Source organism: Pan paniscus, chromosome 23 (genome assembly GCF_029289425.2).
Source record: "Pan paniscus chromosome 23, NHGRI_mPanPan1-v2.0_pri, whole genome shotgun sequence".
Classification (NCBI taxonomy): domain Eukaryota; kingdom Metazoa; phylum Chordata; class Mammalia; order Primates; family Hominidae; genus Pan; species Pan paniscus.
Window position 1 is genome coordinate 29,137,347 of NC_085927.1, and position 15,497 is coordinate 29,152,843.

Genomic DNA, 15,497 nt, shown 5'->3' on the forward strand with positions numbered 1-15,497 from the left:
TGTGGGTCCTAGGTTTTTGGTTTTGCAATCTAGTTGCTCTACTTTTATCTAGAAATTTGGGAAAATCCAAAAACTATTTTACCACTGTTGCTGCCATCATCCCAGCATTGATGGGTAGGCTTTAGACATTGTCTACCAACTTCCTGCTATGACAAAGGAGCATTTATCCCACTCTTGTCCACCTTCCCTCCTGTTGGTACAGTTTTGCCACTATTTTTAACTTCTTTGTAACTTTAACATATTTATGTCTTCTTTCATCACTAGTATCTCGTCTCCCTACTTTGTAAGAAAAGGATATTTAAAACACTCTTAGTCCATTTTGTGTTGCTATAAAGGAGTACCTGAGGCTGGGTAATTTATAAAGAGAAAAGGTTTATTTGCCTCATAATTCTGATGGCTGGAACGCTCAAGATTGGGCATCTGCATCTGCATCTGGTGAGGGCCTCAGGCTGCTTCCACTCATGGCAGAAGGGGAGCTGGTGGGTGCAGAGACCATGTGGCAATGGAGGAAGGAAGAGAGAGGAGGAAGGTACTAGGCTCTTTTTAACAACCAACTGTCACGGGAACTAATAGAGTAAGAACTCACTTACACCCCCTAGCCCCAGGGAGAGCATTCATCTATTCATGAGGGGTCTGCACCCATGACCCAACACTTCCCACTAGACCCCACCTCGAAGATCTTGGATCAGATTTCAACATGAGGTTTTGAGGGGACAAATATCCAAGCCGTAGAAACAGCCTTACTTTGCTCTTCAGTGCTGCTCAGTACTTTCTGAAATTTGTGCTTTTACGTTTTCAAGACTGATAACAATCTTGGGTTAGAGAAAAAGATATAAATTGTCTTATCTTTGGTTATAGGTTGATTTTAAAAGTTGAAAGTAAACAAATAGTTTTACTTTATTGTGCTAATAAACTATTCCAGAGACAATCATGTGTAGTAATAGATTACTATCTGGCACAGCTCTTTGTTTTTCCTGCTGTTTTTAATTGCCTCCTTTATCACATCCATTTTTTTCTCCTCCAAACTCCTTCCAGCTGTTTTTCTGTGAGCCCCTTTTTGCTGGAGAGTCTGGGGTTCTGTCTTCCCACCACAGCCTGGACCTACAGCTCTCTAGGCCTGCTTTCCACTGTCCCCATGGATGTCCAAATCTTGGCTGTGCCTCTTAGTTTGGTCCAATGTTTCTTGGGATCTTCATCTTTGTTTCATTTACTCCCTCATTAAATTAGAGCACAGTTCTTAAGTAACATTCAAAGAAAGGGCGCATGTGAGATAAACTTTCTGAGTTCTTATATATCTGACAATATCTTTATTTTACTGTTTCTTTACTACTCCCCCCACAGAAAACATCCGTGTTTTTTATTCTTGCTTTTCAGGCTTCCTGGAATGATGATGCTCTGTCTTATTCTTTTGCCTTACATTTTCCATAGCTTTGTCTTGTTATCTATGTTGAGGAAGTTTTTCTTGACTCCAGACTTGGAGTGGATGTTTTATCTTTTGCAACTGTTTTAATTTCCATCAACATTTCCTAGTTTTTAACTCTTCCTTTTTCATAGCATCCTGTTCTTGGTTTAGGAATGTAAGAGTTGCACACATCTCTCTGAAGATACTAATTAGAATTCAGTTTAACTTTCTTTTGTTCTCCAAATTATCTGTTTCTTCAGGGTTATTTTTTCAGGCCATAGGCATTTCTCAAATGGTCTGATGTCTTTCATATTCAAGAACGGGATTGTGGACCCTTGGCTGGGCCATGGGTATCTGGGCACAGCTCACTGGTCATAAGACATCGTTTCACCTTAGCAGGCAGGAGCCAACTGTGACACTTTGGGACTCCCCACTGTAGGGCCCAGAGGCTTTGCTTGAGGATTCTACTTATTCACAGACGGTACATTTCATGTACTCAGAGGGGAGCCTCCCTTTTTCTGGGGAAGAGTAAAAATCTATCTGTTGGGTTTGAGGGGATCCCTTGTCCAACCTCCAGCCCTTGCCCAAGCCTCCCCTGTGTCAGAGTCCTCCTGGGCCTTCAGGATCTTCCCTTTGTTGGCTTTTAGTCTCCTGTCTTCTGATACTTGCACCCCCTCCACCTCTCATTTGCATTACTGTGGGTTTATACATTTTAAAAAATTCTTTCCTTTCATGTGAAAGACAACTCAGGAGGGAAAGAAGATAAATTCTTACCCCCAAACCTCTTCCTGAACCAGGAACCAAGCAAACTATTTGTGACTTTGGTATTTTATCAAGAGTTCCTGACAAGCACCACCAAAGCCATGTGTCTGCCCTGTTACAGGAGTAACCTGGACAAGCTGTACCATGGCCTGGAACTCGCCAAGAAGCAGCTGCGAGCCACCCAGCAGACCATTGCCAGCTGCCTTTGCACCAACCTCGTCATCTCCCAGGGGCCTTTCCTGTACTGCTCTCTCATGGAGGTCAGGCTTCCCACAGAGCACAGGCTCCTGGTCACAGCACCAGTGGCTTCGTCTGACCATCTGTCTCGCCTCCGCAGGGCACTCCAGATGTCATGCTGTTCTCTAGGCCGGCATCCCTAAGCCTGCTCAGCAAACACCTGCTCAAGTCCTTTGTGTGTTCGGTGAGGGGCCAGGCGGGTGCTGTGGGTACAGGAGGGCAGGTGCTTGGAGAGCTCCCTGGATGGGGAGTTAGATGCTGGCCTTGGGGTGCCTGTGGCTGTTGACCAGCTGCAAGGTCTAGGCACATCCATTACTTTTTCTGAGCTGTCTTTTTCTCAGCTGACCCCTAGGAACCTTCCAGTTCTCTCAAGCTCTGATTCATCACTGGCTGTCTAAGTCACTCAGACGAGTAGGGAGGGGCCCTTGCAGAGTGAACAGGGCTGGGGCTTGTGTCCTATTGTTGCAGGTCACGGAAAGCGGGATGGTTGTAGCACCGACTGGCTTCCCAGCAACAGCTTGTCCACTAGGCTGATTTCCTGTGCCTGGCTTTGTCTTCTGTGTGGCCTAACCCCCTCTTTGCGTTGGCGTGGAACACACTCCTAACTTGGCTGGCTTTAGGGCAGGGGTCCTCACCTAGCCGACATGGGGCTCCTCCCAGATGTGACATGTCAATAATTGAAGTCCTCCTCTGCTTCGAGGATGAGAGTTTATGCTGGGGGCTATTTCAAACGAAATGTGCTAACAGGAAGTTGAACTTTTCTTTTGCCGCTGAACTAACCAGTAAAATGATGACAGATGACATGTGTTCTATCAACCAGGTAATGTCAAAGATAAACTAGGGACAGATCATGGGCCTTGATGTCCTCTAGGCTGTGTTCAAAGATCAGCCTCCTCATTTGCCAGTTGTGTGATGTGAGGTAGATGATCTGACCTGAGCCTCAGTTTCCTCATCCGTGAAATGGGTGAACACATACCCACTTTACAGGATCCATTCATTTACCAGACATGTATTGAACATCCACCACCTGCCCGGCCCTGTTGTGGAGTGACTGCCCATCCTGGTGCACATCCTGGGACACCCCTCAGTCCTAGACACACCAGGAATACTGGTCACCTGGGCTGTAGGGTGTGGGTGCAGCAGGCACAGCAGAGAAGGAAACCCTAAACCTTTATCCTGAAGGAGCGTGCCAGCGAGGAGGGACGAGGAGTGGCAGCTGCGGTTAAGATGAGGGGATGTGCTGCCAGGGGATGGAGCAGGATGAGGCGGGGTGGGCTGGGGCCTCCTGGAGAAGGTGGTAGCTGCCGCAGGACCTGAAGGAGGTGAGGGAGAGGATAGCAGGGCAGGCTCCTTGCAACAAACAGCCAAGGGGCAGTGGGGCTAGGCTGGTAGACAAGGAGGCTCGGGGACACAGCATCACAGCCACAGTACCATGCTGTGGGTACGGGAGGGCAGGTGCTTGGAGAGCTTCCTGGACTGGGAGTTAGACACTGGCCTTGGGCATCTAACTTGGGGTGGCTGGGTGGGGACCAAGGCGTCTCCTGGTGACAGCATCCCTGGAGGCTTTGGGGAGTGGAGTGACTGGGCGCTGTCGGGCTCTGGGCTCTGAGTGTTGAGCTGGGGCCCACCATACCCTGACGGAGGGTGCTCTCCGACTCCATAGACAAAGAACCGGCGCTGCAAACTGCTTCCCCTGGTGATGGCTGCCCCCCTGAGCGTCGAGCATGGCACAGTGACCGTGGTGGGCATCCCCCCAGAGACCGACAGCTCGGACAGGAAGAAGTGAGCAGCTTCCACTCATCCTGGGACTGGAGGGTCGGGGGTGTTGGGGTTGTCAGCTTATTAGCCCTGCTGAGTAGAGTGGTATTTGCCTCTAGTGTCTGTCCTGGGGCGGGGGGTGGGAAGGGTCCATTGCAGGCAGCCTGGCCCCCGACATGTCTTGTGTGTCAGCAGCTTTTTTGGGAGGGCGTTTGAGAAGGCAGCGGAAAGCACCAGCTCCCGGATGCTGCACAACCATTTTGACCTCTCAGGTGAGAGTCTCCTGCCACTCTGCCACACTTTCCCACCTGACCCTTTGAGGCTACTGCAGGCCCTGGAACCAAGCAAGTTGGCATGGCTGGAAGAGCCTGGCCAGCAGCCCTCTTGACCTTCCAGATCTGGCCCTGGGACAGGCTACTCCTGGTGGCTCAGGGAGCTCTGGTGAACCTCAGGCCCCTTAGAGGGAAAAAGTGTTTCCCAGGGAATGACTGGCCTGGCTGTGGCCTTACAGCCAGTGCTAAGGATCACTTTCCCAGCAAGCCTAGGGGACTGGCCACCAGGGCCCATGTGCCCCGATCTCACCTGTCAGAGTTGGGTTGTTTCTGTTTCATGGGGTGAGGGAACAGCAGGGCCCGTGATGACCCAGGACACCAATCCGTGCTGCGCCAGCCACCTCTCCATAGGCCGGGGTGTGTGTCGTGATAGGTGCTACCTGTGAGACGGCTGGGACACCGGCCCCACCTGTGTGTCAGATGAGCCCAGAATGGATGGGCCTGCCCGCCCGCTGCTTCCCCAGCACCAGCATGGAACATGGTTCACATTCGGCTGTGTTGGCGTTCTTATTATTGTTGACAGGTTTTAAAGTAAAACAGACGTATTGATATTTCACCCCGGGTTAGTTTGCTAAAGCTGCCATAACAAAGTGCCACAGACAGGGTGGCTTCAACCACGTGTCTCCTCCCAGTCCTAGAGGCGAGAAGGCCCAGGTCAAGGCGGGGCAGGGCTGGCTTCTCCTCAGGCCTCTCTCCTTGACTCACACAGATGACCACCTTCTCACTGTTTCCTCACGTGGTCTTTCCTCTGCATACCTCCCTGGTGTCTGTGTCCAAACCGTTTCATCTTCCAAGGACACCAGACAGATTGGATTAGAGCCCACCCTAACAACCCCATTTGAACTTAATTACCATAGTCACATTCTAAGGTCCTGGGAGTAAGGGCTTCAACATAGAGATGTTGGGGAGACCGTTCAGCTCATAACATCCTCAGTACTTCCCGCACCTCTGAGAAAGGATATTTTCTTGCCTCGTCACCACGGATTCCTCAACAATGATAGACACTGTCATGGGAGATCCAGCCTTTGTTGAAGTGGCGTCAGCCATCTCAGAGCTGCCTTCCTTGAGCCAGACCCAGCCATGGCTGTGGCACTGTGTGGCATTGGTTCACCCCGCACAGCAGCCCCTGCTAACTCTTTCGTGCCTGTGATGTGGAAGAGGTGGATGGACACCCACTGGCCTGCAGAATATCTGGCCTTCAGTATACAGGGAGGACTCGGGCTGGGAACTGCTTGGTTTCGCTGAGGGTGGAGAGCCAGGGGTGAGGGTGCAGAGTGGGCCATGTCTAGTGCCCACCTGTGTGGGCTGAGTCTGGGGCTCTCGGGGCTGTGGCTGGCAGCATAGATGGCTCCCAGGGCCAGGCCAGCCCCATCCTGGGGCCTGGTTTTGCTTTGTGGTGAGGGTCTGGGTGCTCAGCTGAGCCTGAGGGCCCTGTGAGATATGGGCAGTTTGCACCATGTCCCCTTGTGCGGAAGAGAACACTGAAGCCGAGGAATTGGCCAGAGTGCGGCCAAAAGTGGCCTGCCCCACCCAAGGACTTCCACAACCCACTCTGGGGACGGGGGTTCATGCCAGCTGGGGTGGGCAGGCCCGTGTTTGTCCAGGTCTGTAGGGCCCTTCCCTGTGTCACCTCTATTGTCTTCCCGGGGGGGAGTTCTCCCTGCAGGCCCCAACCCTGACCTCTCTAGCAGTGCAGACAGCAGTTGTGAAGATGAAGTACAGTGAGACAGACACAACCACTGAGTGCAGAATACCACAGGCCGGGAGGAGCCGCGCACTTTGGAATGCGGTGGAGGGCAGGCAGCGGAGGGGAGTTCTGTGCCCTGTCTTGTGTTCCCACTCCTCCCTTCTCACGGCTGTTTTTCTTTCATTACTTCAGTAATTGAGCTGAAAGCTGAGGATCGGAGCAAGTTTCTGGACGCACTAATTTCCCTCCTGTCCTAGGGTGAGTTACAGGGGTTCTGCAGGGGTGGCTGCAGCAGCCCCCTCAGAGCCCGACCCTGATGCCCTGCTCTGTCCTCCCTCAACGGAGGCTTTTACTTGGGTTTCAGACTGAAGCAGGGTTCTTGAGATTGGAGCCAACACATTTTTCCCAAGCACATCTGTCCTTAGGCTGCCAGCAGGGCCACAATGGGGCATTTTGAGGCAGCTAATTTCATTAAGCCCCTGTGATCCCTTCAGAAAGAGCTGGTATTCACCCTCTGCTGACCACACTTGGGCTGGGCATCGCGTGTGACACGTCACACACAGACTCCCTGGTGCTGCCCTCGAAGGCCACTGGAGCCTCCTGTCCCACAGCCTTCGTGTCAGGCGCTGGGCAAGAGCCCACAGAGCAGCCATCCGGGCTTTTGTGTGCTTGGCTCATGAGAAAGCAAAGCTGTTGGCAGCCGCTTAGCTGGGAATTCCAAAGCGCTGGTTCTGCTGGGGCCTTCACCAGCACACAGCTGTCCTGAGGGCCCCATTGGGATTCACTGGCAGGTCACTGTCCCGGGACACCTCCCACTGCCCCATGTGCTACCTCTTTCTTAAGGGTTCCCAGGAAATAGGCCTGCCTTGTGTCTTTGTAACCATCTCTCAGCCCAGGTTCCCCACAGGGAATGCCACATCCAGCCCTGCATCTCCCAGAGCCCTAGCCTGGAGGCTGCGGCTGTGGCAGATGGGCCCTGCCAAGACTCTGTTGCAGGAGGTCCCTCAGGCCAGGCTTGGGGTCCTCCCCACTCTCCCATCCGTCCGTCCATCCATCCATCTGTCCATCCCTCCAGGGGCAAGCACCTGTTCTCCTGTTGGGGCTGGAGTGGGGGTTTCTGCTGACAACAGCATAGGGGGCCTCAGGGACCCCACAGTTCCTCTCAGGGAGGCCTGGGCTACATGGGGCCCATTTTGGGGGAGGGGCTCTGAGTCAGACCCTCGGGGTTTTTGGCAAGTTCTGTAGGGTCATCAGCAGTGACCTTGGGCCAGCCACCTAATCAGGCTCAGCCTGTTTCCTCATCCAAAAATGGGGCCCACTCTCTCCTTAGACGATGAGTGTGAGCATCACAGGACTGCATAGGGTGGGGCAGAGGCAGAGGTGGGGCTCTCCAGCAGTGGAGTGGGTGCTAGAGGCAAACCCCTCCCCTGCAGCCTGCTTGGTGATGATGTTATGCTGCTGTGTGTCCTTCCACTGAGGCGGGGCACAGGTGGCCTGGGCTAGGAGGGCTGAGCAGCAGAGTGCCGAGGGATGGAGGGAGAGCCCCCATGGGAGGGTGCCAGGGGGCTGGCTGAGCAGCTGGGCGGGATCCGTGAGGTGAGAAGGTGCCCGGGCCAGCAGGCAGGAGCTCTGATGTAGGACAGCTCAGCCCAGACAAGGGGTGCTATGAGGACAGCAGGGGCCTCCGAGTCTGGGGTGGCCTCACCCCCACAAGCAGTCCTGGCTACTCAGCAGCACTACCCAGAGGGGACGTCTGGGCAGTTTCTTCAATTCGGTGGCACATCAACATCGTTTGAAACTTGTTTTTTCTTGTTTTCTTTTCTAGAATTTGATTCTTCCGGAATGACCTTCTTATTTATGTAACTGGCTTTCATTTAGATTGTAAGTTATGGACATGATTTGAGATGTAGAAGCCATTTTTTATTAAATAAAATGCTTATTTTAGGCTCTGTCCCCATTGTGGCTCTGGTCTCGAGGCCAGTGCTTGAGTGTGCCCTGAGCCTTCTGTGGGTCCTGGGCCCCAGGAGCCCTCAGCGTCTGGCAGGAAATCAGCATAGGGATTGGCCCCAAGGACAAGATCTCCTTCCTCTGTCCTCCAGGCCCTCCGGGTGGCAGTGGACAGAGGTCAGGACCCCTCGGCATCCCCGCCTCCTCATAGCACCTGCACCGGCCACTGCCTGGTGGTGCCAGCCAGCACCTGGCTCTGTCCACCTACCACTTCCTCCGGTCCACCTGGCCTCAGCCACATAGCAAGTCCACCCTCTCAGCCATCCCTCCACCTGTGGGTCTCACCGTCCAGCACTCTTTTCCAGGTCTTTGAAGGCAGGAGTGATTTGGGTAGGTTTTAAGTCAGTGGGGAAAAGCTCAGAAAGAGTGGCCTGGAAAAGAGCACACAGGTAGGTGGGGCTGGTCTTGGTGCAGCCCTTGGCAAAGGGCAGTGGGCACAAAAGGGTGAGAGCTGGACTGGAGGCTGGGCCCCTCGCCTCACCTCTGGTGGTTTGCACAGCTTCCCGGGACCCTTGAGCTGCCTACCCTGGCCATTTGGGAAAATTCAAAGGCTGTGCAGCTGCCTTTCCATGCCCTTTCTTTCCTTTTTTTGAGACAGAGTCTCGCTCTGTCACCAGACTAGAGTGCAGTTGGTGTGATCTCGGCACACTGCAACCTCTGCCTCCCGAGTTCAAGTGGTTCTCCTGTCTCCGCCTCCCGAGTAGCTGGGATTACAGGCACATACCACCACGCCCAGCTAATTTTTGTATTAGTACAGACGAGTGTCACCATGTTGGCCAGAATGGTCTTGATGTCCTGACCCTGTGATCCGCCCACGTCGGCCTTCCAAAGTGCTGGGATTACAGGCGTGAGCCACCGTGCCCAGCCCCGTGCCTGTCCTTTCTTAGGAAAGGGCTTTCTTAGGAATGCCCTCCCAGGCAGCCTTGGGCCTCAGCTTCTGACCAAACACACCAGACCTGGTACTACCCAGTCCCGGTGGCCAGGTGCGAGAGTGTAAGGACCATTGTTTTTGGCTCTGCCCAGGGCCACAGCTCTGGGATCACACACTCCCAAGCTTGGGGACTATTCTTGGTCCCTGTTGTACAGGCCCAGGTGGGGCACAGGTCAGGCCTGCTGAGGACCTCTGCACCGTGGGGCCCCTCTCCCTGTAACTCATCCCACCGGCTGGTTCCACAGCAGCTCCCAGGAAGCTGCCACACATTCCAGCAGCTGCCCTAAGCCACTCTGAGCCTGCATTCTTGGGTTCTCCCACTGCTCCATGATGGTAGCCTGGCCAGACCTAGGAGACTCCCTGCCACTGGATGTGGCCCAGACATTTCTGGGCAGGGCCCCCAAGTCCAGTTTGGGGCAGATACCAAGTCTCCCTTACGGCTGGGCTTAGAGCTCTTCCCTGCAGCATGCCCCCTTCATCAGCTGCTCTCTTCTGCTTCTAGCTTTATGTCAAAAGTTAAAAATGTGTTAATTCAAAGTGCCTAGAACAAGGCTAAAAACAGTGAGCTCTCAGTGGCTATTTTAGATGGCTCTAGACACCCCCATTCCGAGGTGCCTGGCAGGGGCCAGCACTGACTCCCAGGCCACACAGCCCCTGGAGGAGGAAGGTTACCCAGAGTGCCCCCAGCAGGGGCTGGCACAGGTGCTGGTTGTGAGCACCATTCTGGGCAGGCTGCCAGGCCAGCAGGGTGGGTACAGGCTCTGTAGGGAGCTGCGCTGGGACTGGCAGAGGAGCCAGGACGAGGGGCTAGAGCCAAGCTGTGGTACTCCGGGCAACCAGCTGCCAGCACCTCCTCCCATGGCAACCCTACTGTTGACCGGCGTGTCCTGCATTCACCCCTGTTCCTGCCCCACCCACCATTGGAAAGGGCCTGGTCGGGGATTCTACAGACCTCTGTGGCCACTTGATGGGGCTTGGGACTAGGCAAGCCCTGAGAGGGCAGTGGAAAACCTCGCCCTGTGCTGTGTGGGGCTTGGCCCTTTCTGGGAGAAGCCAGCCGCCTGGCTGCTCACCCCCAGCACTTCCCACACCTCAGGACCCCCACTCACCAGCCTGTGTTGAGGGCGCTTCACCCCGCATCTTCTGGGATCTGCTGCTGCCCCCGCCCCTGTCCCATCCCGGGCCCCAGGGCCCCATGACGCAGCAGCTCTTCTGACCGCAGATCCCGCCTTTCTGGGCTGTAGTAAGTGGTGGCTGTGTCTCCCACCTGGTGGGAAGGTGGCAGGGAGGATGGGGAAAAGGGCCCCAGCCTCCAGCCCTGGGAGGAGGTCTCCACAGGAGTCCTTGGGAGGGCGGGGCTGGTGGGTGATGAATGGGGCTGCTGGACACGGAAGATGGCTGGACAGAGAACAGGACACAGGTGGGAGAGAGTTCAAACCATTTACTAAGCAGATTCTTAGCCTTCCCACTCCCGCCCTCTCTCAAGCTCCAGTGCCCACAAGCCTTGCCTGGGGAGATGCTGGAGTGAGACCGGGAGGTCCAGGCCAAGTCACTGGTCCCTGGGCTCGGGCCCTGCCGATGGAGTAAAGACCAGCTGTACACATCTCTCCGGTGGGGGCCCTGGGCTCTGCATCCGCCCCTCCGAAGTCAGCAGGAGCCTCTGGGAAGTAAGGCAGCAGCCAAGACCCCCAGCGTCTTGGAGGGGAAGCGAAATCCTCAGTCTGACACCCGCTCTGCCTATGGAAACAGCGCCGCGCACAGAAAAGGAAACTGTTCAGTCCGTCTGTTAAGGGCAGGGCCGGGCTAGTGGCAGGAGAAGGCCAGCTGCGGGGGCAGGCAGGAGCCGATCCAGGAGCCGCGTCGGGGCGCAGAGCCGGACGTTCCGAGGAGCCTGCGCGCCGCGCTACCCGGCGGAAGCCGCGGTCCATGCGGGGCTCCCCAGGCTTATCCAACGCCTCGCAGGCGTGGCTGGCAGGAGGGGCCCGGCCGTGCCCAGCGCCCTCAGACGTAGTTCTTCTTGTCGTAGTCGCCGGTGGCCGTGGGCCGCCGCGGCGCTGAGTACTTCACGGGGAAGCTGAGGTCGGGACGGCCGGTGCAGACCCAGGCGCCGCAGCACAAGAGGCAGCCGCCTACCATGAGCAGCGCGGTGGCCGCCCAGCCGATGTACAGCGCTGCGCCCAGCTCGTACTTCTGCGACACGGGCACAGACGGGTCGTAGAACTCGCGGACGACAATGTTGGCGAACCAGCAGAGTGGCACGAGCGCCAGCAGCCCGCAAAACAGGTAGAGCACGCCTCCCGTGAGGGCCACACGCGCCTTGGCCGGGCCCGGGGCCACGCAGGTGGTGCACTGCGCGCCCGCCAGGGTCACGAAGAGCGCAACGAACGCCAGCAGCACGGCGCTCACGGTGAGCGCCCGCGCCGCCTGCACCTCGGTGCTCAGAGCCAGCACCGAGTCGTACACTTTGCACTGCATGTGCCCCGTGCTCTGCACCACGCACGACATCCACAGCCCCTTCCAGGTGGTCTGCGCCGTCACGATGTTGTGGTCCAGGAAGGCGGTCACCTGCCACATGGGCAGCCCGCACGCCAGGATCAGACCCCCCCAGCCCACCAGGCACAGCACCAGGCCCAGGATCTCCAACGCTGCGGACCCCATGGCTAGAGGCGAGACGCGCACCCGAAGGCCCGCAGAACCCCCAAGGCCGTGCTGCGCGGCGCCCTGGGCGGGCCCTGGTGCCTTTGCGCCCGCGCTCCTGGCTCTTGGCCCCAGTCCGTTTGCCCCGCGGGTCTGTCGCACCTCCTAGGTCTGCCAGCTCCTGCCGGGGGGTACCCTCTTTGAAGGTTCGGGGGCGGATTCTGTCCCCCGGGCCCGGCCCCCCGGCCCGAAGCAGCCAATCCGTGCGCGGGTCATCGTCCCGCAGCCAATCACAGAGCCTCTGGCAGCTGAAGTTAGGGAAACAACGGCTCTTGAGGGGTAGCTGAGGGCGCGGGACCGCTCCCCGCCCGGCAGCCGCCCCCAGCCCCACCCGCCGTTGTCCTACTCGCGGCCGAGCGCATTCTGGGCTGGCCTAGGGCGCGCTTCTTGGGCCGCCTCCCTGCATGTCCCGGCCCCGTCACTTCAGAAGGCGCTCGACCCCCAGCCTGCACCACCCAGTCCACTCCCACATCCCCGACTGAGCCGGGTGGTCTCTTCCACTCGAGCCAGCTCCACTTCCCTGACCAAGGTTTGCAGAAGCCCCCCACCCCATCACCGCCGTAGAGGCCCTCGTAGGGGGGCTCTCCAGAAAGCCCGCCCCGGGGTCCAAGCCCCACCCAGGCCCTTTCTTGCACTCTCACTCTCCAGCCCCGCTCTGAGTCCCAGCACTGTCTCTCTCATCCCATGGCAAACAGAGAGGCCAGGCAGGCGTGTGGAGGTCAGGCCCAGGGCCCCAGCCTCACCCCCCATGCCACTCACTGCCTCTCTGGAGCCTGAGTCTCTGGCAAAAAGCGGTGGCACAGGGGCTTTCCCCCTGCCTGGCGACCCCCACTCTCCCAAGCCGCAGGGGCTTCCCAGACCTCTCAATCTTCACAGGGGCTGCTCCTCTTCCTGCGGTACTGCCCGCACCCCATCCTTGGGGGCCCAGTTCAGGTGACACCACTTCAGGAAGTTCCCAGTGACCCAGCACACTGGGTGTACACCCAGGGGCAGTGGTGGCCCCAGGCCTAGCAGCCTGCTCTGGCCTTCAGACAGGAGAGAAAAAAGGGACACGGAGGGGCTGTGCCCTGCCCTCCCACCAGTGGCAATGGTGTCCCTGGCACCCCAGCCCCCAGGCCACCCTCCGGAAGCCAACTTGGAGTTTCCTGGCCAGGAGGAAGAGCCCCCATCCTTGCTGGAGGAGGGAGGCGCGGGATTTCCGGGCATTCTTCTGCACAATGGCCCAGCCATTTCTCGAAAGGTCCACTGGGGTGGACACTCCGGGCCCCCTGAGGCTCAGGTGGGGGCACCAGGCTCCAAAACCCACAGCCCCATGGGGGCACCAGCCCCTTTCTAGTAGTTCTTTCCCCAGTCTCTCTCGGCCCCTTTGTTTCCAGTAAAGTTTGAACTCCAGGCCCTGGACTGAGGCCACTGGGTGCCCAGTTCTTTTATCTGGTCCGTGCTTAGTTCCATTGGACAGGGCCCTCCATAGAAAAAGTATGGCACCGAGGCTGGTCACAGATGTGGGAGGTTTGATGACTTTCTCCCTCCTGGGGCCCAGTTCCCTTCTCCCCCTTCAGATGGCTCTGAGATGGTAAATGAGATAAGGCCAGCGTCTGGCTCACCTAGTGTGGGGAGGTTCTGAAGGCAAGTGTGCCCAGCCCTGAGGCTGGAAGGAAATCGTACCCTCTTTGCTCAGCCCCACGTGGCCTCTCCCCACCAGGTATGGCTCTGAGGACCACTGCCTTCTCCCAGCTATCACTTTAGTCACTGCCTTCCTCCTGCTGCAGATCCGTGGGCCATGCCCCTTCCTCTACAGACCCTCCTGGACATCTCCTCCTCTGTGTACTCCAGGGGTACAGCTGACCCACCCACCCTCTCACTCTTACTACCCCCTAACCCAAGCCCAGGGAACTTCCCCAGATCCCCCTACTCCCAGCCCTTCCATGCCACCATCTTCCTGGGATGACTGCTGCGGCCTCCTCAGGTCATCAGGGACCTGCCCTTGCCCAGCTAGGCCACCCCACCAGGCCCCTCTCCTGGGCCTCACCCTAGCTAAGACCCTCCATGGCTCACATTGCCCATGGACGAAGAGCCGACTCCCAGAGCAGCTGGATTGATGTGTACCTGCATGCGCTAGGACTGGCCAGTCCAGCCACCAGTCTTGGTGCGGCCCTGAGCACACACTCTGCCCCAGCAGACTTACCTGCCTATGGGCCTCACATGGGCCGTCTCTTACCTTGGCCTCTTCTGCCTGCAGCGTGTATCTGTCAGGTTGGGTCCTGCTCATCTTCTAAGATGTGTTGCCGAGGTCATTTCCAGGAACACCTTGCTGCACCGTCCCCCAGCATTGCTTTTAGAAGCTTGAGTTGGACCTGTCCTTTTGCTTGCCGACTTTCCCACCCAGTATCCAGGAATAACCTCCACAGGGTGGCTGTCTTCATGCGTCTGTCCTGCACAGGAGGCTGCCTGTCGCCCTCTAGCCAGCTTGGAGCTGCAGCCAGCCCAAGGCTCTCCCTTCTCACCTGGCTGCCTGTTTTTCTTCTCTCCTAGCTGTCACCCTAGGGTGGCCCCAGGAAGCTCATGTTTCTTTGGCAGCAGCCTCACAGCATCTCAGGGACGTGGCAGAGGAGTCTCAGGCTTCACCTTTCACAATCTGGTTTCTACCCTGACCCCACTATGTTGGTCGAGGCCCCAGGCTGCAGTGGAACAATGCCAATGCAGAGAGGCCCAGAGAGGGCCGCAGGGGCTGACGCTACCCCAGACAAACCCACCTCAGATGGAGGCTGGCCTCTGAGTGGCCCAAGCCAGACTCTGGAGGGGCATGAGGGTGCACCCACCTTTCCTGCTCATGGAGGGTCTGCCCACCTACTTCGTGGCAAGCACTGTCTCTAGGCAGAGCACACAGCACAAGAAGCTCCTGCCCAGAAGGAGCTGACAGGAACCTATCAACCAAGAACTGGGCAGGAAAGACAGTGGTGAAGGCCTCTCTGAAGAGGTGACATTTCACAGGGATCCGGGGAAGAAGTTCCAGGCAGAGCAGAAGCAATAGCCAGTGCAAGATCCCAGAGGTGGGAAGGGGCTCGGCGTCCAAGGGGCAGAAGCGGCCTTGTGTCCACAGTGCTACAGTGGTCCAGGGCCTGCAGGTAGAGATCGGAGGTGTCCTGGTTAGGCAGGGACACAAACCCCTGATCTCTGGTAAAGGGCCCTTGGGGCAGAGCACTGGCCAAGGCCACCTGCTCACCCCTAGCCATTGTTCTGCTTTCCCAGGGGAAGTATGGCAGGATCTCATTAATTGTGTGTGAGAAAAGCCTGAGTCTGCAGAAAAGCCAAGTTTATCTTGAGCAGCTGCTGGCTGACCCTGCCCCAGGGTAATCCCGTGACCTTCCAAGGATAAGCTAAATTTAGGCTCAAGATTCCTAGGGATTTGGGTTTGGGAAACTCCTAGTTAACAGATTTGATTTCAGGGGAAGTGAAGAACAGCGTTTCTTCTATCTTTCAGTTTTGAAACAGTTAAGGATGTGTCCTTCTATTTCCGCAAATGTTTGCAGAGCCTCCAAGCACAGTGTGGCCTGGTGCCCTTTCTTGACACAAGCCAGTACTCCTGCAGGCCGAGAGCAGCAGCTGGGGTCCTCCTGCATCCCTGACCACTGTACCAGGTGCCCGAGCACCCTGTGTGGGGCCCCTGGGCGGCTGTGACGATGT

General features: G+C 56.9%; 2 protein-coding genes across 5 annotated transcripts in view; one reads left to right on the forward strand and one right to left on the reverse strand.

Moving 5' to 3' along the window:
• CDC45 (cell division cycle 45) overlaps positions 1-8,135 on the forward strand; it is a 41,362-nt gene extending 33,227 nt beyond the window's left edge. For 2 of the 4 annotated variants that reach the window (XM_034949233.4, XM_034949235.4), the window contains 6 exons: positions 2,286-2,424; positions 2,502-2,585; positions 4,065-4,183; positions 4,355-4,431; positions 6,371-6,436; positions 8,004-8,135. In XM_034949233.4, coding sequence (XP_034805124.1) covers positions 2,286-2,424; positions 2,502-2,585; positions 4,065-4,183; positions 4,355-4,431; positions 6,371-6,435 — 484 coding nt within the window. In that variant the 3' untranslated portion in view covers position 6,436; positions 8,004-8,135. Of the gene's footprint in view, positions 1-2,285; positions 2,425-2,501; positions 2,586-4,064; positions 4,184-4,306; positions 4,432-6,370; positions 6,437-8,003 lie in introns of all 4 variants that reach the window. The other 2 variants (XM_034949230.4, XM_034949232.4) reach the window with 2 other exon arrangements.
• Positions 8,136-10,978: 2,843 nt separating this feature from the next.
• CLDN5 (claudin 5) lies at positions 10,979-12,810 on the reverse strand. The gene is given in 1 exon segment (XM_014343226.4): positions 10,979-12,810. A coding segment is annotated over 1 exon segment (912 nt). The 5' UTR covers positions 12,030-12,810; the 3' UTR covers positions 10,979-11,117.
• Between the last annotated feature and the right edge of the window lie 2,687 nt (positions 12,811-15,497).